At 41.5% G+C, this 25,099-nt stretch overlaps 2 protein-coding genes across 3 annotated transcripts; one reads left to right on the forward strand and one right to left on the reverse strand.

The window, feature by feature from the left end:
* Window positions 1–4: 4 nt before the first annotated feature.
* Window positions 5–11,748, reverse strand: gys1 (glycogen synthase 1 (muscle)). Of its 2 annotated transcripts, none has more exons than XM_035916084.2 (16): window positions 11,568–11,748; window positions 9,518–9,636; window positions 9,242–9,423; window positions 5,544–5,735; window positions 5,208–5,393; window positions 4,899–5,043; window positions 4,383–4,500; window positions 4,131–4,251; window positions 3,769–3,875; window positions 3,614–3,673; window positions 3,161–3,353; window positions 2,810–2,936; window positions 2,633–2,728; window positions 2,371–2,534; window positions 1,546–1,626; window positions 5–1,411 (listed from the first exon to the last, which is right to left on the reverse strand). In XM_035916084.2, the coding sequence occupies exons 2-16, from the start codon at window positions 9,633–9,635 to the stop codon at window positions 1,166–1,168; spliced, it is 2,136 nt and encodes a 711-aa protein (XP_035771977.1). In that variant the 5' UTR covers window position 9,636; window positions 11,568–11,748; the 3' UTR covers window positions 5–1,165. The 2 variants fall into 2 exon arrangements, with proteins under 2 accessions (XP_035771977.1, XP_006809207.2); XM_006809144.3 differs by having other exon boundaries at window positions 9,518–9,676.
* Window positions 11,749–13,523: 1,775 nt separating this feature from the next.
* Window positions 13,524–25,005, forward strand: pold1 (polymerase (DNA directed), delta 1, catalytic subunit). Its single transcript, XM_035916083.2, has 27 exons — window positions 13,524–13,721; window positions 14,569–14,764; window positions 14,912–15,025; window positions 15,226–15,366; window positions 15,570–15,695; window positions 15,949–16,117; window positions 16,494–16,608; window positions 16,739–16,868; window positions 17,008–17,174; window positions 17,279–17,383; window positions 17,543–17,683; window positions 17,796–17,906; window positions 17,988–18,179; window positions 18,257–18,345; window positions 18,443–18,559; window positions 18,973–19,086; window positions 19,225–19,372; window positions 20,792–20,887; window positions 20,995–21,132; window positions 23,079–23,254; window positions 23,432–23,584; window positions 23,677–23,779; window positions 23,870–24,002; window positions 24,185–24,298; window positions 24,392–24,444; window positions 24,541–24,638; window positions 24,743–25,005. Exons 2-27 carry the CDS (start codon window positions 14,578–14,580, stop codon window positions 24,828–24,830), a joined length of 3,318 nt encoding a protein of 1,105 aa, XP_035771976.1. The 5' UTR covers window positions 13,524–13,721; window positions 14,569–14,577; the 3' UTR covers window positions 24,831–25,005.
* The last annotated feature ends 94 nt before the right edge of the window (window positions 25,006–25,099 follow it).

A 25,099-nucleotide genomic window follows, 5' to 3' on the forward strand; every position in this document is an offset into this window, starting at 1 on the left:
ACTGTTTATAAAACACCAAACAGGTGTATATAGATATTTCAATTTTATTATATGTTCATCTGGTGCAAGATTGTGAGAAATGGAGTGATAGTGACAGTATACGGCTGGCAAAACCATTTCCTTTTTTCCAAAACAAATACTCAAGACATACAGTAGCTTGTTTTTCAGCCCTTTCTCTCTGTCAGGTCGTCTACCTGTAAACACAGTTTCCATCTTAGGACACAGTACCCTTTCCCCTCTGTCTCCACCTCTTTTCATTTCACAAATAAATACTTGCTGAAACAGGCGAACCAAGGAATAATCTCCACACACACAAGCGCGCACAAACACAGCAGGAGTACAGTGGACACACTGTGATACTGTAAGGCACAGAAACAAAATGAGAACACACTCACACACAAGCCGACACTATTTTCAGAACGAGAGCGTTTTCAGCATTATCAGTGTGTGCTCTTCATTTTGTTTCTATTTTGAGAGGTTATGCAAAAAACAAGGCGCGTGAAAGAAAAGAAAAGAAAAAAAAATGCTACAAAAAGGTAGAAAGTCAAGTGTGAAGCACTGTATGGTTGTCACATCATGTGGGGCACGAGTGAAAAACGACAGAAAGAACAGATGCTCTTTCTGGCTCTTAATGCATAATATTGCTATGTGGGCTTTTTCACAGGAAACTTCCTGTTTTGAACTTGTAGAGATGGTAAGCTGATAAAAAAAAGGAGAGATAAGCTGTTCTCCCAGCCCCGACCTACGTTTGAATCAAGTATAAAATCCGACCCCACAGTTTGCTGTTAATATTAATGATCCTCTGTTAGATCCACGTTACTCACTGTTAGTATTCTACAAAAATCCAGCAATCCTGATTCGTTTTCGCCTGTGTTGATCTGTCAGTTAACCTTTTTAAGTTGCTGCATTTACTCCACAAAGCAAACTACTGGTCACACTGCTGGTGTAACTGAAACAATACCAAAATATATCAAACTGACAGATACTGTTTTTAAAAATTCTGAGGTACGCACAGGTTGGGAAGACACTGACAGTAATGCATTTTGTCACAACATGCCAATATTAAATTCGTCACACGCGTTCACGCAGCCACAGTCGTCTACACGGACAACTTGAACCACAGATAAGAGTTTCACTAGTGAGGTTTAGCAGTAGTGCGTCGGTCTCAGTTTTTCTCGCTCATCACCTCGTCGCCATTCCCGTTGGCCCCGATGAGGGCGATGGACTTGTTTTTCATAGGCAGCGTGTAGGGCTGGCGGATGTTCACCTTGTCCTTTTCGGCCTCCAGGTCCTCGTCGTAGCGCTCGTCATCTTCGTTGTCTTCAGCCTCGCTGTGGTGCGGGGAGGAGTGGCGGGACAGGGCTGGAGATGGTGGCACTGAGGCTGGTCGGGGGTAACGGAAACCGGCGGTCTGAGGACAGGAGTGAAAGCATTAAAAACATAAACAGGAAGAGGAAGCTTCAAAAAAAAAAAAAAAGAATTTAAAAAAAATCACATTTGTTTTAAATACTGTGTCTATTAAAAAAAAAATACAAGTTAACTTACTTGGGCTGTCTCCTGAGGTTCATATATGAAGGTGTCAGGGAAGGCTTTAGCCAGGGCCATGTGGCGGGCAGCTATATAATACTAATGCAGAAAAGAAGGAGAAATTAAAAATAAATACATAAAAAACTGTTGTAAAGCTTTTATCTGTGAGACTCGTTGTTGCAAATAGTAGAGAAATACACAAGAAACTCCAAAGAAGGAGTTTCTTTCAATAACTAAAGAACTTTAAGTAAAATATAGAGCAAGGATCTCAAACTGATGTTAGACGGTGGGCAACACACAGCCCACTGAAACTCTCCTGTCTGTCAGTCTAAAGAACTTTAAATACACATTTAACTCCTGAGACATAAGAAAGAGAAGTGCAATTTCAACAATACATCTCGTGATAAAGAAAAGCCTGTCAGCACGTCTCTTTGGATTAAACCATAAGATATAAATGTGTAAAATCACAGAAAAAGTTCTGTTCATTCATTGTGTAGACTGTTCAGTTTTGTTTTTTTAAATGTGAACCAAACGTAAAAGCATACATTTCTATAGTAGATAGTTCCTTTTTTTTCTCCTTTTGTCATTTAATTGTTTATTTATTACTCAATTACTTTTGTAGTATGAATGGCCACGGGGAGGACTTTAACAGCAGGAAAAGCTCAAAAATGTATGCCCCCCTTCACATTTTCCAAACCTGCCAAAAAGGCTGAACTGGAGCCTTTGGCAGGCCGATTCTGGACCGTGGGCCTTATGTTTGACATCCCTGATCAAGAAGGAAAACAACAAAGACAATGAAGGCCGAGGGGGTCCAGAGATGTGCAATAGGTTTTGTAATGTTACCCTGCCGAGGTATTTCCAGTCCAAGAGATCGCTCAGACGCTCAGTGCGGTTCCTCTGGATGATACGTTGGCGGCGGCTCTGCTTGCAAAACTGGAACAGGAAGGAAGTGAGCTGGTTACATGACTCGTCCACTCCCCGACATCTGCGGTCCAGGATGTAGATACCTGCAAAGCGAAAAAGCAGCAGTTTTTCCTGATTATCTTAAAAAGAGGACTTCTTTTGAAAAACAGTAGAATTTAGAAGATAAGGCATGAAGGTGCACCATATGCCGTTGGGTCTGCTATGTGTTCCTCCATGAAACAGCCAAAACCTGACAGGTTAGTGGAGATTGATGGAATTCCCATGACAGTGCACTCAGCTGATAAACAGGAAAACAATGATTAGTACTTTTATATTAATACACACATAGATGCACCTTGTCAGCATGAATGAATCATACCAGGTGTGTAGCCCCAGGGCTCATAGTAAGAGGGAAAGACGCCAAGGTGGCAACCTCTTACAAACTCCTCGTAGTCCATTGGAAGAAGAGGAGAGGTGGATGAAAGGAACTCGGGATGGAAGATAATCTAACAGGTGAAGAAGAAATTCAGTGTTACAGACAGATAGGGCACACTGCCAGAACCAGCAGCATGAGGGGTAATTCAGATAAAATTACAGAATCATGCTCACATAAACACTTTTTTCTTTCAGGTGTGACTATGATACCTCACAAACTAAAAAAAATAAATAAATAAAAATAAATTAACAACTGAAATCCCAGAAAGCGGTCACCTCCTGTCACGTGACCTACCTTGACCCGGTCAGCAGAGCTGTTGAAAAGGCCGATGCGGCGAACACAGTTGAGGATGGGGTCGCTGCTGTCCTCCAGCATGTTGTGAGTGCAGATCGGAGGTTGGCACTGTCTCTGAGTGGCAAAGATGGCGCGCTTCATGATAGTGAAATCCTCTTTGTCCAGCATCTTCGACACATCTGGCAGCTGCCCACTGAAGAAAAAGCTCGAGTTAACGTTAAAACAAAACTCACAGCACAAAAAACAAAAAATCTAATAATTATCAGGTTTGAATTTAATAAAACCAATAAGATTTCAACATTTTTACAAATTCAGGTATATCCAAGTTTAATGGACACCTTTATTGGGGACTATTTATTAGGAGATATTTGTTGTAATAAGCTGGGTGTCTAATACTTATCTTTTTACATCTTACAGTTTTTAAGAGGCAGGATTAAAAAGGGGTCGACTTACACCAGAAGTGACTCATAAAGTTTCTTTCCAAAGCGCTCCTTCACAGTCTGAGCAGTATCCCTGCCAGGGACAAAAAAATTTTAAAAAAATAAAATAAAAATTCAAATCCATCACTCCCTTAAGTTCAAAATGAATGAATCTGTAAAGAACCTCACCAGAGCTGCTTCCTGACTGCTTGGCCCTTCAAGGTCTCCACATTGAAGTTGTTCGTCCGAGCTGGCATGATGAAGAATGCGATCACTGTCACGTCACTGTGGTTGACCTTTGATGGACCATACAGACACTGGAGTTAGATTTTGTTTTATCTTTTTAAAAAAAAAACACCTAGGATTGACCTTTCTCCTTCCACATCTGTGAACACATGTGCACATCTGTGAACACATGTGCACATCTGTGAACACATGTGCACATCTGTGAACACATGTGCACATCTGTGAACACATGTGCACATCTGTGAACACATGTGCACATCTGTGAACACATGTGCACATCTGTGAACACAGCCACACATACGTACTCTCAGTAGATAATTGAGTCTGGCTAAAGCCTCCAAGAAGATGTCGGCTCCTTTGTTGGAGAATTCGTACCTCCCAGCGATGAAGAGGAACAAACACTTGTCCAGGTTGAAGTCGAGGTGTCTGATGGTCAGATGGTCACCAACATACAATTAAAAAAAAAAAAAATACACAACTTGATTTGTCACTTCGCCTTTCTGGCTAAATTCATGAACTTTTAAGCACTTTACACACGCTGTGACGTGCGGACTAACCCATAGAAGTGTCCCCTGACAAACTCCTGAATCCGACTCTTGCTCTGAGCGTGGAGGTTTTGAAACTCGTGCATAGCTGAGAACTTCTTCACGTTGAGCCCGTTGGGAGTCACGATATCTGTGGAAGCACGAGAGGCAAAGCATAAGCATGCAGCAGAGAAAATGTGATGATTTGATAGTCAGGCAGATTAAAAATCTCCAAAGCATAATTAATACTCGATATGTATAGTTCAGGCTGAAGTAGTTTTAAAAGAGTGAGTAATTTAAAGTGGAAAAAAATATTACTATGTAATACTTTTAAAGTGTTTTTTGGGAAGCTGTTACTTTTTTCTTCTTAAGATAAAATGAGTCATGATTTTTAAGGATTTTCTAAGAGTTAATTTAAAATAATACGACACTGAAAGCATTATATTATATATATTATATTTTACATATTCAGACTTCTATATTCAGAGTATTGCAGGGGGAGCTGGAGGCATGCTGCCGTCTTACACACACCAATTCACTGCTACACACCTGGTTTCCTCTTGAGCAGGTGTTCTGCCTCAATGGCAGTAATTTGAGACACTGTGGTGAAGACGTGGGCACAGTGTGCCGCTGCACGCTCTATACAGTAGCGATGGTAGATTTGTCGATCGCCCGCTTCCTTGTCTACATTGAACTGAACACAGACAGACCACAGAGAGTCTATAATGTAGTCAGCTATTTTTTGAAATAGTTCATATTTGTATTCATATAAATCCCACATTCAAAGCCAACAACTGCTTGATGGCATCTTTATTTATTTATTGAACTGATACTTAATAAAAAAAAGCAGGTACATACCTCTGCTAGGTTGTTATAGAAGTCCACGTTTCCAGCACACAGGTAGCGCCCCAGGAGTGTAGCATGTGTGGTGAAGATAGTTGCCACTGGAAGCTGTCTCTGTCTACACAACACCAGCCCCAGCCCTGCCAGCCACTCATGGAAATGGGCCACAATGTGCGCAGGCTGCTCACACTGGGCTGCAAACTGTGATTTGAAAGGAAAGAAAAGGTTCAGATTAGTTTAATATGCTGCTTTAAAGAGCCCTTTAAACTGCTGGAGGACCTACAGATAATCCATCTTTATGTTTTATGCCCGTTCTCATCAGCTGTGTAGTATTAAGTCTGAGCTGCTGACCTCTCCCAGAAGCCAAGCGGTCAGGAAACCAAACAGCACCGCATCGTTGGCCTCACGGTCAAACCATGGCACGCCAATGGAACAAAGCTCCCACAGCTCGCTCTTCCAGGAGTCTAAAGACCAGGCGGTGAACGCGATATCAATGAGCACAACGTAGGGACTGCCTTCAATAAGCCAGCGGCCAAAGTAGACCTGTAAGAAAACAGACAAGGGTGAAAAGGAGAAAAAAAACTGGTTAGTCCTTCTCTCTCTAACATAACGTAAGTGAATAACATCTATGTCTTTACAAAAATGTATTCCAATCTAAGATAGCCTGGATTGAGTATTTCTCGTTGTTACAATTGCAATTCATGCTGCTTAAAATGCAACTAAACTGGAATAGTTTAATACACTAATGCCAAAACTAATGATCTAAAATTTGTACCAGCAATGAGTAAACCTTTAAAAACACATCATCTGGTAATCAAATCACCATCTTCAATTCTTAAAATGACATTGAGCTTCTTACATTCCTTCAGCCTTATTTAGGCTGCACAGATCCATGAACAGGCAAATTATTCCCCTCCTCCCACTTTCCACTGCTGGCACCCTGCCCCCCACACCACTTGTGCATCTGTAAGCAACCCTGGGCCCCATTCATTCATTCAGTGTCCACAACTACTACCACTACTACTACAGTCTTTAGCAGGTCTGAAAAATTAGTTATTTAACAAAGGTTGCATGAAAGTGTATGAAAAACAAAGACATTGCATGGAAATTATAGGATAACTTTAAATTAGTCAATCAAATGATAATTAACTGTGAGCAGCTCTATAAAAACAGACGTTTTGCCAGTTTTGCTTGTCTGGAACATTCAGGTTTGTGTTAATAATCCCTCAATCGTCCCATGAGTGGAAAAGCAAATTCACCTCAAGGTCAAACTGTTCAATGCGCCATATTTGTTGAAAACCAAACACAGCACGTCAGCACAAATACCTCATACTGACTCTCAAGCACGGCGGTGGAGGACTGATGATGTGGGCTTATTTGCAACCCCAGAACTGGGGCACCTTGCAGTCATGAAGTCCACTATGAACCCGTGTGTATATCAAAGTATTCAGGGGTCAAATGTGAGCCCAAATATCCGATAACTAAAGCTTGGTAGAAAATGGGTCCTGCAACGGGACAATGATTACAAGGACGGCAGGAAATTTGGGGCTGAAAAAGAAAAGAATCAAAGCATTTTATTGGCCCAGTCAGAGTCCAGACCTGAACATGATGGAAATATTCTGGTGGGACATTAACAAAGAGCTGAATGAACTGAGGCAACGGTTTAAAGAAGAGTGGATCAAAATTCCACCACAACCATGATCAGAGACCGGTAATGTCAAACAAAAAACAAAACAATCCCTAAAAGTTACTGCTGCTGTTTCTACAAACTACTGAGTCATAGGGTATACTCTTTCCCCCCACACTGCTTCTGCAAAATAACAGTGACATATGTCATGCACTGTTGTAGAGATGGCACGATACCACTTTTTTATGTCCGATACCGATACCGATATCATAAATTTGGATATCTGCCGATACCGATATGAATCCGATATAGTGTGTTTTTTAATCAATAAAACGTTTTTTTAATATCTTGCTGCATTTTGTATAAGTTTATACTCAAGTTTAAATAAATAACTAAAGCTATTCTGTTATACCTGTATGTAAAAAATACACTGCACTATATTTCATAGTTCAGCAACACTGATCAATCTAATAAACTTAAACCTACTCTATCCTCCCTATTCTGGTATTTTAAAGAGTACTTAGCAGAAATATTAAGCAACCTAACTAATAGGGTTGCAAACTCCCAGCAAAAAAAAAGGGAACCACCCTCCACCTCATGATGCTTAATCGATGTAATCAAATTGAATTTGATGCAGGGGGGGAAATGCACAGAAATAAATTATTTTTCAAGAATAATTAAATAGATTCAACATCTTTCTTCAACAGAACTGCAGACTGCACAGATGGTATCTTCCCAAAGGAAAAAGTAGTATAGCTTACTAGGGTATATTAGACTTAACAGTTACTATATACAGTAATGGACTTCTATATATTTTACATCAGATTAAAACTTTGGGTGTAAGATTCAGATAATTATTTATTAAAAGCTAGACATTTTAAATGAGAATAAGAAAGAAAACTGTCTTTGTGCCCCCTTTTGCCTGTTCATGCCCTATCGGCCCCCCTGGCTACACTTTGCTAGATCCGCCCCTGCACAGTTACCAGCCGTCAGCTGCATAGAAAAAGATCCTAGTCTAGAAAGTAATATTAAATAAATTCTAACAACAGCTTATCAAGCTTAATAGTGCTGCTGTTGTTCAGCCGCTGGTTTCCTCTTTCTGGTGCAAAGTGGGCCAAAAACTAAGAAGAGAGACGGACTCGCGACAGAAAAGCGATCAGCTGATCATTAAGCAGTTTCACGATTGAAGTCGCAGCAGCAGGAGAGAGAGAGAGAGAGAGAGAGAGAGGCAGTCGCTCCATATGTCGGTTGTTAAGCTTAACGTGGGAATGCTTTACAAACATTCAGAGATAAACTTACACACTTGCTTTACTTCTCTCTGGGATAAATTCCTTGGAGATGAAATGCTGGTTTGCTAGCAAGGCTACAAATACACACAGCCGCTCTATCACGTGACCACACCGCTCCAACGTGCTATGGTTATGAGCCGAGTTACGCCGTGTAGCAAGTTTTGTGAGGTGCTTTTTTGATATTTAATGGATCGGATTACATTTTTTATTTCTCTCCGATATCCGATCCAGTAATTTGGGTCAGTATCGGACCGATACCGATACGTAATATCGGATCGGTCCATCTCTACACTGTTGTTCATCAGGTTGTATATAAATAATTTCAGTATTTAGTAAGAATCAATAGATTTTTATTATGTTCTAATACATAAAACCTTAGACGTTTCGTTTGAAAATGAGAAGGTCCTGGGATGATACCTGTAATGCACTGGGAAAAACTAAACAAAACTATCAATACAAACCAAACTTTCAGACACACCGAGTGTTGCTGGGACACCCTTATTAGCAATGTAACATAAGTAATGTTATCTTCAGATGCCTCTGCTGTTAAACCACATGTGCACACAGAAACAAAGAGCAGAGGAGAGGAACTAGTAACATAATATGAAACATGCAAATTCAGTGTTGCTGCAGCCTGCCTTTGCTCTCTCATTGTCCCATCAATTGTGTCTGAAAGTAAACCATACAGGCTTTACTGACCTGGCTGCACTAACCCCTTTAAAAGGGTACCGCTACCAGTCCTAACCTTTTCCCACATCTCCACATTACACTCAGAATGACGCAGCACAAAGCTTTAGAAGTATCACACTCCGTCATCTATTTCTGGAGCGCATTTGTGTGAAAGAGAGAGACAGAGAGACATCGATACAACTTTTAACCTTTGCGGGGGAAATGTCACTGGGTTTTGAGTTGTGGTCAAGGACAGAAGGCTGGGCAGAGTGGGAGTGTGTCAGATGTAAAAGACGAGCGAAAGATGAACTCTAATTGGGCGTTAGAGCGCATATTCACTGCATGCATACACAAATAAACTATTAGTACCTCAGCCACGAGTTGTTAGGATGACTGCCCTTCAGTGGATCGTATAAATTTAACTCAGTGTCTGTGTGTGTGTTTTAGTTTACATATGGTAGTACCTTACACCCACTGGAGTTCATCTTGTCAATGGTCTGCTTGAGTGCGGGGTTTGTGGGCTCGATCAGCTCCACCTGAGTGCGCACGTTGCTCTCCACATAGGGACCCACGAGGAAATAGTTCTCCCCCCATTCCTCTGAGGTCAGACGGGCTTTGGTTTGGATGACGGTGTAGATGCCTCCAACTTCACACATAAAAAGATATAACGTGATTCAACACAAACTACATTTTCTTTTGGCATACAATTTTTTTTTAAATTATCTTCAAAAACCACTTGCCTTTGTTAGCAACCTCCCAGGCTATTTCAAAAAGGACGGCATCCTCCAAATCAAACTCCTCGTCCCATTCCTCCAGTCCTGACAGGGACGTGACAGACAGGCTTCGAGCCAGCGGCATGCTGGGTAAATATAGAAGACACTCCGCTGAGACGGGGACACCTTACAACCACACACACACAGACACAAAATGTAACTGTCATGTGCTGCAGTTATTTCCAAGCAGTTCACATGTACTTGGATACACGTTGCCAGCTTGTTTATTTCTGTCACACACTGATTTTAATCTCCTCATCTTTGATAAAAGCATGTCAAGTTTTTTAATACATCATAAACAAAAGCCACTCTTAATCTTTAAACATCACCAGGTTAACCTCAAGCGGCTCCAATGAGCAATTTCCTCTTAACCAACATCTCCTCACATAGCTATATGAAACCTTTACGCTTTCATTAAACAACACGCCCGGTTGCATCATTCTTACGACATTACACAACTGGAATCCAAACTCAACATATCTCACTTCTTTTCACAGGTCTCATTTCCACACATTTCACCTCTTTCCCTGATATAAGATAAACCTGCAGCTGCTCTCACAGGAACCAAGCGCCTGGGCAAACAAACGCACTAAAGTGTTGAGTAACAGTAGTCTATCTTCAGGTTTCCTTGGGTCACCATCTAATAGAACCACAGGGCTTCTTCTTCACACATGCACAGAAATGCACATCACTTTGACAGAACATTTTATTTCCAAGCACTCCTGCACCTGCATCATTAGTACTGGACATTTAAAGGTCAGTCCTCTACTTTGAGTTCAAAACCGGGTGTTCTGTTCCTGCTTGTAGATCTGATGAAACTTCTGGCACAAATAATAATAATAATAATAATAATAATAATAATAATAATAATAATAATAATAATAATGGATTGGATTTATATAGCACTTTTCAAGGCACCCAAAGCACTTTACAATTCCACTATTCATTTACTCTCACATTCACACACTGGTGGAGGCAAGCTACAGTTGTAGCCACAGTTGCCCTGGGGCAGACTGATAGAAGTGAGGCTGCCATATCCGCCCCTCTGGCCAACACCAGTAGGTGGTAGGTGAAGTGTCTTGCCCAAGGACACAAAGACCAGGACAGAGAGCCCCACACAGTGGGGAGTGGCATGAGAACGGATGAACAGATAAGGACACTGATCAGGTATAAACTTGATCCTGTAGCAAATGTTGCTGATGATGAGCTACTGTAAAAAGTAATCAGCTGATGTTCATGCATACAGACAACGCCTGCAAACCAATAGCCTCTTCCACATGTTACAAAAATCCTGTCTGCGCTTTGATTTTTTTAAATTTAATTTAATTTTTTTTTACTGTAAGGAAGAAGATGATACTCAAATTCCAGCGTGTTGGCGCTGAGCTGCTACTGATAGCACTGAACACAAGGCTGACCCCAGGCACTCACAGACGAAGAAGCCTTCAAGTTGGTGACAAACCAAACACTTAAGCTTTGCATAAATTTGCCTTCTTATTTTTTGGATGTAGCCCCTCGAAGATTCTGTTCTGATTGTGTTTTATAGCGAGTTATGAAAGGTCCTCACTCCACCATCACCATGCTTTACACCGATCCTCAGCGTAAACACCTTACTGCTGAATTAAACTTGGAAATCCACATAGGATTCCCCCAGGCTCTGTGAAGGGGTTCCTATCTGCCTCATTAGGATTTCATTGTAAACCATCATCACCCTCATCATCATCATTAACATCGTGACCTTGCTGACGTCCCTTTTAGTGAATAGAGTGGTTACTGCTCAGCAGGTCCACATTGCTGGGGAAAGGGCACAATGTCCCAAGACAGGCACGTCTTGAGACCCCAGGGAGCAACAACACGCCTGTGTGCGTGTCTATCGTGAGTTTCGGGGCGAACGTGACATGAAGCACCTACTGCATCACTGCTGCGGAAAAACACAGACGCCGCGTCCTGAACCGATGCGCGTACGCTTAGGATGTATTTTATTATCACCGGGCAGGCTGTAATAAAGATGTTCACTTACCCTTCAGTTTTGTCCCAACTTCACGAAGATGAAGCACGCATTGGCAGCTGTCGCAGTCCGTCCATAAAAAGAATAACAGCGCAGAGTGAGAAGGAGAAGGGGGCGGCGGCGTTGGTTAAATGTCAGCGATTCACATTGGCCTGGTGCGGTCGGGTCGTGCGGAGGGACGGGACGCTCATGGCCTGCGATGCAGGAAGGAGGCTGGGTTGGTGAGCTTGGAGTCTCCGCCCACACATTATTCATGAGCTGCACTCCTATTGGCCCCTGGCTTCTCCGTGTCTCCGCCTTTTGCATGAAACACCTCAGGAACTGGGTGTTTTCCACGGCGGGGACGCGCGATTGGATGGGAAGTGGTTAAAGAGCTGCTGTTATTGGTGAATGAATGTTTTAGCCGTACAAAAGAGGGGAGTCACGTACAGCAGGGAGCTTTTTCTAGTTTCCTGTGAGAAGAGGAAGCCAGAGTTATTTATAAGCTTCTCAGAGGGCTATAGTTTTAAAAAATACAGTATGACTAGAGACATTCGTGGACTATCCTACCAATGGAGCTACTTAGAGGTATCAGATTAAAGTAAAACCCTGACCTCTCCATCCCTACAGTGAAGGGATCCAGTGGCTCTGTTATGCTGCGGGCGGATATTTGCTGGCATGTTGTTGGGAGAGGGGTCAGGGCAAACTGACAGAGTTGTTCTGAGTGATCACATTGAACTTACTAAAAAGCGTGTGGTCTTTTCCTGGACAGCAGTGCTCCTCCACAGGGAGTCACTGAATGGTGTGATGAGAATGTGAATCATATGCTATGGCCTCCACTAGATCCCAGCCACCACCGAACCCCTGTGGGAGACACTGGACCAGTGTGACGGTGTTCTCCACCACACTGAAAATGATCTCTGCTGTCAATCTAGAAATGTTGCTGCACACAATCAAGGATCTCAGCTTTCTTTAGGAATGCTGTTTTCCTATGTGTACAATAAGAAACCGTACTATATGTATAGAGTATATTGCAAAAGATTATTGAAAAGTATTAAATCACTGCTATAATTCTTTTGTAACTTCATTTAAAGTAGTAGTGTATTGTAAATGCGAATACAGTAATAATACTGTAAAAAAATTGCATTTAAATGCCAGTATTTTACTCAAGATACAACATAACCTTTTCCCAGCACAAAATCATCAAACCACCAAAATGGAGAAAATATTTTGACTATAATGTTCATATTTTTTTAGCAGAGCTCCGAGGACACTGGAAGAACCAGTACTAAAAGTGTTCTGGTGGCACGTGGTAACCTTACCCTTTACGTTTTTCTTTCATCTGTAGATTAGTACACTTCCTCTTGCCAACTCCAAATTGTGCAAAACAGCTTATCTCCAAACTATATTCTATTGCTCAATAATACATCTGCAGCAGTAATAGTTTAGAAAGTCAAGTCTTGATTTAGTCCAGTCCATCACGTATTCGCTGGATGAGACTGTTGAGTTCAGATACAAGTGCAGACACTTCATCAGCCATTTCCTCCTGCTATGAGGATTTAACAGTTTTTTATCAAAAGTGAAGTCATTTAAAGTGACAACGCATATTATATATTCAGTCTGTGCTTATGACTATATAAGAAAAATAAGGTAATTTATATCCACATATAGGCATGCATTAACTATTTAATACGTGTATAAGCATGCATGAATAAACAATTAACTAATTTGCCAATTCTAACTCAATTACACTACTTAAATGAATGAAGCATGCCAAATATCTATTTATCTGTCTATCTAAAAAAAAACGGGAAAGACGGTTAAAAAAAAAGCAAATTTCCCTCCATTACTACTACGTACTATCCGACGTCATTTTGCCGGGAAAGCACGGTCTTTTTGTTGCACTGGGTTTAGTCGTGTCGCGCGCAACTTCCTCTTTTATGCCGTTAGGTTCCGCCCATTCTGTGACGTGATTGGCCATTGCTTTATTTCTTAGCCTATCTAGACGCAAAATTTCCGCGCGTTCGTCGGTGAAAGTTCGCAAATCAAAGAAGGGTGGCGGGAGCAGTTCTCAGTCCGGTTCTGTTGTGAGGAAGTGCCATTGTTAGGCGTTTAGAAGTTAGAAACGCAGCAGCCACTGATAAGTTTTCGTGGCAGATTTTACGGAAGGATTGCTTCTATAACTGGGTAAGATTAGCCCGAGGGCGCGAGACCTGTATGTGTTTATACCCGCGCGCGCTAGCTTACTGCCTTAGCTCTTACAAAGAAAAGAAAAGTCCCTGTACCTTGTCATGAGGCTTTACTGCTCCATTATTGAGTGCCATATAATTTAATACCTTCCAGTCAAATGTTACATTTGAAAGTACGCCACTGACACGTGGATGAATTATCACAAATGTGAAGGGGACAGACCTGCACTGTTTGGATGTGAGGCTAACTGTGTAGTGTGCTGTGTGGAGCTACAAGGTGTGCAACAGCACTCACAGTAACATGGCAACAGGCTGTGCAGTGGGAAGGTTGTGGATGATTACTACTAGTCCCATGACTAATAAGCACCAGTTTATGTTTTACTGTGTTTTTGACGGTCGGTGTCGAGACTGCACGTGTTCCCTTTTATCCTGTGTTCTGATATCGCTCCTTCTTCTTATTGTAACTTTCTGTACATTCTACCTTTCACTTGTAAATACCCTCCAGTGCAGCTATAATGAGTTATTACTGAAAGCATTGCACTAATTTTATCTGTCACTGGCCTACATATTTACTCATTATATGCTGTGGCTGACTACAGATCAGGAGTAATATAGACTGAGCAAAGAGCCATACTTACAGGATTTTCTCTGCTGAAACAATTTTGGTTCATTTCTGTTGAGAAAATGGTTAGAAGAATATGTTAAATGCTTTATGTTAACTAAAACTCATTTTCCTAACTACACTTTGACCGCATGAGCTTGCACATTTAAGTGCTTAAACATATTACAGACTTTTAACCTCCAAGTTTGTTCCATAGATTTTTACCAAGTTTTCTTTAAATCAGCTTGCAGGCATGGATCATAAACGACACAACGGCAGCCGTCTCATGGGTGGTCCATCCCAGGCCAAACGGGGTAAAGTGATGGGTGAATGGGAGGACAGTCCTTCGCAGTTTGAAGAGGAGTTGTCCATGTTTGAAGAAGCAGATATGGATGCAGAGGAGATGGAGGGGCAGGCGGGACACGATGTTATTCCAGTAGGTGAGTATTAAACTGCAAAGCGCACATTCACAGGTGATGTAAATGTTCTCATCACGCAGGAGGAATTTAATGAGTTATTTAGTGACCTGTAGTAAAGTTACAGATCCCTCAAGCATGATAATTGAATTTCTTCTTCCATCCTGTCAGGTGACCTTTTCTCAGCAGACCTAAACCCTCGCTGGCGACGTCCTCCTGCCCCCTCACTGGACCCATCATCTGATACTTTGGTGTTCCAGCAGATTGATCTGGACTACTATTTGGGTAATTATCAAATATAATGTTTGTCAAAGCTGCTTTTGCTCTAAATTTGAGTCCCAGAAATATCGACCTGGCGAGCTTGTAGCATCATATGAAAACATCCGAGCTGACTTACCGTTATATCAACCTTTCAGAGCATATTCATTGTTGCTCATGAATATTGTGGTGTGTAATTTGGCTTCCAATGGTTTTGTGTCATGCAGGGGAAACGGTAGCGGGCATGCCCGGTCAGTCGCAAGGAAAAGTGCCAATCATTCGGATGTTTGGTGTAACAGACAAGGGCAACAGCGTGTGCTGTCATGTTCACGGCTTTGCCCCTTACTTCTACGTCCCTGCTCCAAATGGTGAGTGCTTGTCATCATGTTGACTTTGCATTTATGTGATATACTACATTTCCTCACTATAAATAGCTTTAAATTAGCTGTTACAGTTGTAACCTCTTCTCTTTATTCTGAGCTGTCTAATTTCTGTTTTTAGGGAGAAAATAATAAAAATGTAATTCATGCTCTAAATCTAATGTTGCCCTCTGGTTGCTTAAATTGAAAAGGGTTCACGTCTGCTCACCTGGTGGAATTTAAAAAGGAGCTGAACTCTGCTGTCCTGAAGGACATGCGCTCCAATAAGGACAATATCTCAGTCACAGTGTTGGCTGTGGACATCACCCGCAAAGAGAGTGAGTACAAGTTTACTGTTAAGTGGGGGGAAAAAAACAAAAAACAGAGAGTCTGTGAAGACAAGCACAAATGCAGATGTGTATTGTGATCAACGTCTTGAACCTTGTTGGATAGCAACATTCAGTAATACATTAACTTTTATACTTTATTACTATGTGTTACAATCTTATACGATTATAAAACAAAATGGTGTTCATTTGAGATGAAAACGTCATTTATCCCTCTTTTTGTTTTTTTGTTTCTTTCTCACAGGCATGTATGGTTACCATGGGAAACGCATTATCGATTTCTTGCGGATAACCATGGCGATGCCTCGTCTCATCGCCCCCGCAAAGAGACTGCTGGAACAGGGCTTTAAGTTTGCCCATTTCCCTGCCAGCAATTACCAATCCTACGAGGCCAACATAGACTTTGAAATCAGGTGTGTGTGCTTAAGAAAAAGGTAAAAAGATAATTTTGAAAACATGGTGGAGAGATGAAAATGACCATTATCTTTTAAAAACACAAAAGGAAGCTGTATCTTTTTTTGAAAATACCAAAAGGAACCGAAGGTTAAACTTATACTCAATGTAGCGTTTTGTTGACGTAATTTTGCTTAACCTTATATGCAAAAACACTGTTGAAATACCAGCATTGTTAAAGTGTTCAAAGGAAGCCATTTATTGTAATTAACGAAGCTATTTGGATAAATGTTGTATGTAGAAAACTGCCAGTAAATTTAAAAAAACAACAACAACATTGTGTCTCTTTAGACTGTGTGTGTGTATGTGCATTCATGCATGTGTATGTGTTGTCAGGTTTATGGTGGACAGCGACGTGGTGGGTTGCTGTTGGATTGAGCTCCCAAAAGGGAAGTACAGAGCGCGCGAAGAGAAGAGCGCGGGTAACACGAGTTCTCAGTCCCCAGGAAAGGTGGGTGTACAATCTCTCACGATGTTACCTTGGTCACTAGTTCAATGTCATGTTCGATCATGCGGTTTTAATGCATTTGTATAGGTAAATGGTGTTTGTGAACTCTGCCACTCCTGTTCTTTTCCTCCAGGCTTCCTTGTGTCAGTATGAGGTGGATGTGGGATGGAATGATCTGATAAGTCACCCTGCAGAGGGAGAGTGGCAGAGGATTGCACCGCTCAGAGTCCTCAGCTTTGACATAGAGTGCGCAGGAAGAAAAGGTGCTTTGTTTGCTCAAGAATTCTCTGGAGTTCTTACTCTGCGTTAGAATAACTGTTAAAAAGTTATTTATGCGCATGACCAAGGCTGGTCTAACTTGATGAAAATCAAATGACTCTGGTGTTGCCTCTTTACTTCCAGGAATCTTCCCAGAGCCGGACAAAGATCCTGTGATTCAAATTGCATCTATGGTGCAGCGTCAGGGTGAAACGGAGCCCTTCATTCGCACAGTCTTCACCCTGCAGTCCTGCGCCAGCATCGTTGGCTCTCAGATACTGTGCTTCACACAAGAGACGAGGTTACTGCAGGTATACACGTGTACACTTAAAGCAGTGAAATGCATACATAGTTTGATATGGTTTCTTTGTTTCCTTTCAAGTCATATTTTTTTGTTTTGTGTCTGTATGAGCAGAGCTGGGCTGAGTTTTTGAGGACTGTTGATCCGGACATTATTACTGGCTACAACATCCAAAACTTTGACTTTCCGTACTTGCTCAACAGGGCAGCTGCTTTGAAGGTTAGATGGAGTTTGATTTATTTTAGTCCACTGACAAAGCCTGAAATATTCTTGAAAGATGAAGCTTCAACATGTATATTGAAGATTTAATGGAAAAACCTAATTGCTCACTCATTCCCGTGTTTATCCACTAGGTGATAAATGTTCTCTCATTTTCAGGTGAATTATTTTCCGTACTTGGGCCGAGTGCGAGGCATCAAATCAGTTTTGAAAGACTTGAATTTTCAGAGCAAGCAGATGGGCCGCAGAGAAAACAAGACCATTAACATGGAGGGCCGTGTTCAGTTCGACCTGCTGCAGGTCAGTACTTTCTCTTTCTGTGCAGGTCAACAAAGACATTATGCGGTACATTTTGTATTTGGGAATGTTGTTAGGGAAAGACTGAGCTTTGAGTTGGTGCCTTTTCTTTCAGGTTCTTCTCAGGGATTATAAGTTGCGCTCATACACATTGAACGCTGTGAGTTTCCACTTTTTGCAAGAGCAGAAGGAGGATGTGCAGCACTCAATCATCACTGATTTGCAGGTAAGATTAAGACAGCCTTGTTGGGGATTTAAAAAAACTATCTAATATTAATTTGTTTTTCCGTTTTTTCCTCTGTCACAGAATGGAAATGAACAGACGCGCCGTCGTTTGGCAGTCTACTGTCTGAAAGACGCCTATCTGCCCCTGCGCCTGCTGCAGAAGCTAATGTGTGTGATTAACTACATGGAGATGGCCAGAGTGACCGGTGTGCCTCTCACGTACCTGCTCTCACGAGGCCAGCAGATCAAAGTAGTCTCTCAGCTGCTGCGACAGGTAACAATGCCGAAGCGAACATGGCTCCTGCATTTGCATACCTGGGATTTGGAAACTGAGTGCGTGTTTATGTTTAGGCCACAAAACAGGATCTGGTAATGCCTGTTGTAAAGACAGAAGGAGGCGAGGACTACACTGGAGCTACTGTCATCGAGCCAGAGAAAGGGTAAATACATCTATGTTTGTGTCAGTCCACTGTTGTCTTCACGTGTTACATGTGCAGCCTTGTCATGTGATTTTCTACCCTGCTCTCTTCTGTGTAGATATTACAGCCTTCCCATTACCACATTGGATTTCTCCTCCTTGTATCCGTCCATCATGATGGCTCACAATCTGTGCTACACCACTCTGCTGCAGAAAGGCTCAGTGGAGAAACTGGGGTAAGCAATTTTCTTTTAGGTGGTCCTGTGGTGTAATAGTTTATGCATTTTCCTAACAAGCAAAACTCAGGATTCAGAGATTCTGAGATTTGCATCCCTTTGGGATTGTCTCAGGACAGAGAGCCAGCGTTAAAAGTCAGCCAAATAAAACATGCAGACAAACAAGCTTAATGTGTTTTGTCTACTTCCGTTGAAAACTACAAAAATTATATTGAACAGTATTCAAAGGGTCATGTGAAACTAACAAAGCAATTGAATTTATAGGTAGGCTTCTTTAGCTAGTTTAATTAAGGCCATTGACCAAGTAAGCAAAGACCAGAACAGTTGTGCACGATGTGAATTCACTTTATTCATGCACTGTTTATATTATATTTGAGTGAAAGCTGAGTCATTAACCGATTGTATGTGTTCAGCCTGGCTCCCGAGGACTTCATCAAGACTCCAACAGGCGATCTCTTTGTGAAGAGTTCTCTAAGAAAGGGACTTCTCCCAGAGATCCTGGAAAACCTGCTGTCTGCCCGAAAGAGGTTTGAATTGTTTAAAATAAATCACAGAAACTGTTTGGACTGGAATGACAATCTTCCAAAAGCTGTAGAAGAAGAGTTGAGTTAGAAATAGTTGATCTATGAGTTTACAACCTGTGTGATCCCACCGTCTGTCTGCAGGGCCAAAGCGGAGCTAAAAAAGGAAACGGACCCCTTCAAAAAGCAGGTGCTGGACGGCCGACAGCTGGCCCTCAAAATCAGCGCGAACTCTGTGTATGGCTTCACGGGGGCCCAAGTGGGCAAACTGCCCTGCCTAGAGATCTCACAGGTCAGCGCTTTAGATCGGATGACTTTTTTTGGACATCAAATGTTCACAATTCAGGATCTGCAACACTGCATTTGTCAGTCTAAACCAGGTTGCCTTCATTAAACTACTTTGCACAGTACTTTGTATTGTGCACAGATGTAAACAGAAAACATCAGAGACAAAAATATGACCTAAGTAATCAAGATCACTACAGATATTTACAGATTAGGGACTTTTTTTAATAAAGAAGTAAAACATAGTGTAGATCTGGATAAAAATTCGATAATTAAAACCATAACTGAAGTTTACAAAGCAAAAAAAATTAGAGTAATCTCTACAATTTACGAGCATATAATGGAGGCAAGAGGGTGTACAACAACATATGTAAAACTGAAGTGGCAGAGAGAGTTGGGAGTGAACATATCTGATGAGGAATGGTCACAAACCTGGAAAATACAGCAGTCAACAACATCATCACGTGCCTGGAGACTGCACTGCTGGAAAAATGTAATTAGATTTTTTATAACACCCAAAATTAAGAACAAACATACCTCATTACCACAACCGTGTTGGAGGGGCTGTGGAGAGGTAAATGTGAATCATTCCCATGTGTTCTGGTTCTGTCCCAAGATTACAAAATCTTGGGAAGATATTCATTTAGTTATAGGTAAAATTCTGGGTTATGCTGTATCTAAGACTTGTACATTATTATACTTTGGTGTCATTACGGGAAATGTGATGAAAGAAGATAGATACATATTGAAAATTATGCTTGCTGCCTGTAAAAAGGCAATTACAAGAAAATGGAACAAGATAGACCCACCATCACAGGACGAATGGATCAAAATTATAGATGAAATACAAACCATGGAACAATTGACCTACAGAATAAGGACTCAGGAAGATCAATACCATAAAAAGTGGGAGAAATGGACTGAGTACATAAACCCAACAGGATAAAGACCAACACATTGATAATGAGAAATGATCAAACTGCAGAAACAAAGAGATCCAACATGTTTTTTGTTTGTTTGTTTGTTTTTTGTTATCCTACTTGTTGTATCTATCTTTTTGTTGTTGTTGTTTTGTTGTTTTCTTGTATAGTGTATAGTGTTTAAAGAAAAACAATAAAAAGAAAATTAAAAAAAAGAAAAGAAAACATCAGAGATGTAGGGCAAAGATTAGTGTTGAAAAAGAAACCACAGAACAGGTGGAGAAAAATGTTACCCTACCCCCCACAAAAATACAAAAACAAAGACTTTCTGTAGGTGATAGCTGAACTGCAGTGATCTCAGTTTCAGGCTGTTTTGTGAGAAGATCTTTTCCCTAAACATCAAAACTTCTGACCTGCAGTGTGGCTGAAATGCTAAATGTTTTTCCAGCATCATTGGTAATTTAGTGATTTAAATGTATTGAAATACTGCATTTTGTCTCATCCAGAGTGTCACTGGTTTTGGAAGACAGATGATTGAGCAAACCAAGCAGCTGGTGGAGTCTAAGTACACACTTTCCAATGGCTACCAGGCTGACGCCAGGGTGAGCCCAGTTATGAAGCAATCTCTTATTCCTTGATGATCTGATGTATCAAAAACACTTGACATGTTATAGGTTTTGTTTTTTCATTTTTATTTTGTCCTGTTCAGGTAATTTATGGAGACACGGACTCTGTCATGGTAAAGCTCGGAGTTGCAACAGTAAAAGAGGCCATGGACATCGGGAGAGAGGCGGCCGAGTGGGTATCATCCCATTTCACACCACCCATCAAACTGGAGTTTGAGAAGGTACCGTTTCAGTCCAGAAATGTCTTCTCCGACTTCTCTACATGTGCACTGCTTAAAACACTTGATCTCGATATTTTTGTCCTGTTAGGACAGATAAGCCATTGTGAAACAGTTTCAGCTGTTTTGGTGCAAATGAAAGTGACAACTGGTGCATGCCAAAGGCAACAACAAGACGGCCCCCAAAAAGAGAAGTGGTTTTTCCAGGTGGTGGTCACGGTCTCTCCTCTTTCCTCCTGACTGGTTTTACAGTCTGTTACACAAAGCACACATAGAAGATTCTGAGCCCAACAGCAGCACTGCCATCTGCTCCTGGTCATGGAGGAACAGGCTTCATTACCATGGTATAACGGTCTGACAGCTTTTACTGTGACCTTTGCATATAGCCCAGCGGCGTGCAGCTTGAGTGGTATTTGCCGGGGAATGACAGAACTGGCAGATCCAAAAACGGCTGAAGAAGCTGAAGTTGCTCCAGCAACATTTATAGTATGAAGAACAACTTCATTCTTTGACCAGTGTGTTTTGGCCTGTAGACTTCATCAGGATCATCAAAAATACATCACAGACAGCACTTCAAAATAGCATGTAGGAAAACTGATTATATACAGTACATCCGGTACGCATGTCCACCAGTTCACTCAAATGCATGACTGTGTGGAAAACTTTCTTTTGATTGAGGGGGAAAAAATGTAAATACCTATTTGCTACCAGTGGAGCAACAGCAAGGATGTGCTGGGTGCAAGGCCAACTGGGGAGCGACCAGTGTAAAAATGTGATGGAATCATGTTTGTCTCATCACATGTCTGTCTTGAAGTTCTTAGTTTTGGTGTGAATGTAGTTTAATAAATAACAGCTGCAGATCTATTTATTTGTTTATCTTTTATATCTTGTAAATATTTGTCTCTACATTTTACGCCCACTTTATTCGCTGCAAATACAATCTAGTCATGCCACGACATGCGCTTCATACTGTTCACGCTGCAAATGTTGCTGGCGCCTCAACGTCGGTGCAGGTGAAATGAACAGACTTGCACCCCTTAAGCTGAAATAATTTTGCATTATGCTGTGATGATTGATAAGTGTTCCCCTTAATTTATTTAAGCAGCCTGTTATGAATCTGGTTAAACACTGTTATGAACTGCAGTCTGACTGTATGACAGAAACATGCAGCTGCAAGGCAGGGTTCTAGTTTTCAAATGGATTAAGATGAGGTGATCTGAAGATCTTGAAAATGTTCAAAAAGCACTATTCCCTAAAAAACTGACTCTGCAAGATAATAAAGTCCCGAACCGTTTTGTAGCCTGCTGTTGTCACTGAAGCAGGAACTGCCCCCCCCAACTCCAACAGGGGGCGCTTATGTTATGGCTTTATTTCATGATACAGGTCTGTGTTGTGAATATAATTGGCCACATAAAAATAAAACAAACACTACAAAGTTCACTTTCATTTATATTCACACTGTGTGTATGTGGGGAGGGGGGGGGGATCATAATCATGTGTTAATAGTTTCTTCAATCACTGATGGAGACGAATATTAAATTGTTGTGATTGAAAAATAGTTTGCATTGAGAGTTTGGTTAATTTGGAATGACCTTCATTATTTTACCTTTGCAGTGGTGCACATCAGATCATTAGAAAGATAATTAGATGGATTGTTTTATACTAACTTTTTTTCTTTTTAAATTGTAACCAAGCAGTACAAACCAGCAAGTAATTTCCAGTATTTACCAGATTCGCGCTGTTCAGCACAGTTCAGGACTGTGTGTCATGTTTCAGTTCAGTTGCCCCATGTTTGGCCTTTTGCTTTCTGTATGTGTCACTGTTCCTCTATCCTGAGTCCTAGTGAAGGTCTAAAGGTGACCGGGGTTTGCAGTCAGGTCCTTTTAGCTTAGACCCGATGCTTTCAAAGAGCTGCTGTATTAATTATGTCTTTGTTAATATTTCACCAGGTGTACTACCCATATCTGCTGATCAATAAGAAGCGCTACGCAGGCCTGTATTTCTCCTCCAGTGCAAGCACGCATGACAAAATGGACTGCAAAGGAATTGAGACCGTCCGCAGAGACAACTGCCCTCTGGTGGCTAACCTCATCAACACCTGTCTGCAGAAAATCCTCATAGACAGGTAAACGCATACTCTGGCTGCACTCAGTTTATTTTGTGGAGTCCAGAAATAAGTCATGATTTCTAAACTTTGGACTTAATTTGCTCAGCTGTGTCTTTGACAGTCTGGTTGATTATGAACCAGAGATGCTGACATGGCTTAAAAACAACAACCAGAGCTGTTGTGATGTTTCTTCAGGGATCCCCAGGGGGCCGTGGAACACGCCAAAGAGGTGATCTCAGACCTGCTCTGCAATCGCATCGACATCAGCCAGCTGGTCATCACCAAGGAGCTAACGCGCACTGCCCAGGAGTACGCTGGCAAGCAGGCGCACGTGGAGCTAGCAGAGAGGTCCGATTGGTTGATAACTGGATACCGAGGTGTCTTACTTCAAATAAGATGTTAGAGAAAAAAACGTTTAAGCCTTTAAATCTGATTTACAGGATGAGAAAAAGAGATGCAGGTAGCGCCCCCAACCTGGGAGACCGAGTCCCGTATGTCATCATCAAAGCTGCAAAGGGAGCAGCGGCATACATGAAGTCAGAGGTGTGTAGGGCGTGTTGATGTTTCATCTGTTCCCTTCTTAGTGGAAACATTCAGCTTTGATAATGATCCCCATACCACATTTCCATTCAGGACCCCATCTACGTGCTGGAGAACAACATTCCTATTGACACACAATACTACCTGGAGCAGCAGCTGTCCAAACCTCTGTTGAGAATATTTGAGCCCATCCTGGGAGAGAGCAAAGCAGAGAGCATCCTGCTCAGTAAGTCAGCACACCTGACCAAGTATTTTAACATGTATGGAAAATACGAGTTTAAAAAAGTTAACTGAAATAAAAATAAGAACTAGACTTCCCAAAAACAGTTATTGTGAACATAATCGTAAGAGGTGTGATGTGTTACTGTGAATCTTATCGTTGCTCTTGAATTTGGTGGTGTGTTTCAGAGGGCGACCACACACGCTGTAAAACTGTGTTAACCTCAAAGGTTGGAGGCCTCATGGCGTTTGCTCAGAAGAGAAGCACCTGTATTGGCTGCAAAGCTGTGCTCAAGACAGATGGTGTGTGTGTGCAATTTCCACCTTCTTTACTTCAGCTGGTGTTTTGGAAAATGACAAAGCTGGAAGTTTAACATGTAATGTGCATCTTTGCAGCGGCCGTGTGTGATTTCTGCAAGAAGAAAGAATCTGAGCTCTACCAAAAAGAGGTGAAGTGGCTATCAGACTGTCGGGAGATAAAAACCAAACCAATAAAATTCAGGTCTGTCTTAGTGCATTGCTAATTAGCACGTTATCGACCACAGATCTTTCACCTGAATGCGCTGGAGGAGCGTTTCTCTCGCTTGTGGACTCAGTGTCAGCGCTGTCAAGGCTCACTCCATGAAGATGTGCTGTGCACCAGGTGTGTATATGAATGACATTATGATCATTTTCATGATAACGGACAACGGTTGATTGGTTTGCAGCAGAATTACAATAACGCTGTACCCGCTGTCTCCTCTGCAGCCGGGATTGTCCGATCTTCTACATGAGGAAAAAGGTTCAGAAAGACCTGGACGACCAGAGCAAGCTGGTGTCTCGTTTCGGATGGTGAGGGAGACGCTAGCTCGCTGCGATCGCTCATGTGCCTAATTTCAGACGACCTTTCACTGTATTTACTCTTTTGTTAAAAAAAAGAAAGAAATGGATATATATGACTATTTTCTGTGTTTTCTAATATGAATAAATGACAATAAGTAGAGTTTTGTAAAATAAAATCAAAAAAGAAATTGTGGTTTTTACTCACTGAACATTTAAAAGGGAATCTCATTAGAAGTGATGAATCAACACACGTCAACAGCATCACATCTACAGTTTCTGAAT

This window comes from Neolamprologus brichardi, chromosome 4 (genome assembly GCF_056152115.1).
Source record: "Neolamprologus brichardi isolate AB-2024 chromosome 4, ASM5615211v1, whole genome shotgun sequence".
NCBI lineage: Eukaryota > Metazoa > Chordata > Actinopteri > Cichliformes > Cichlidae > Neolamprologus > Neolamprologus brichardi.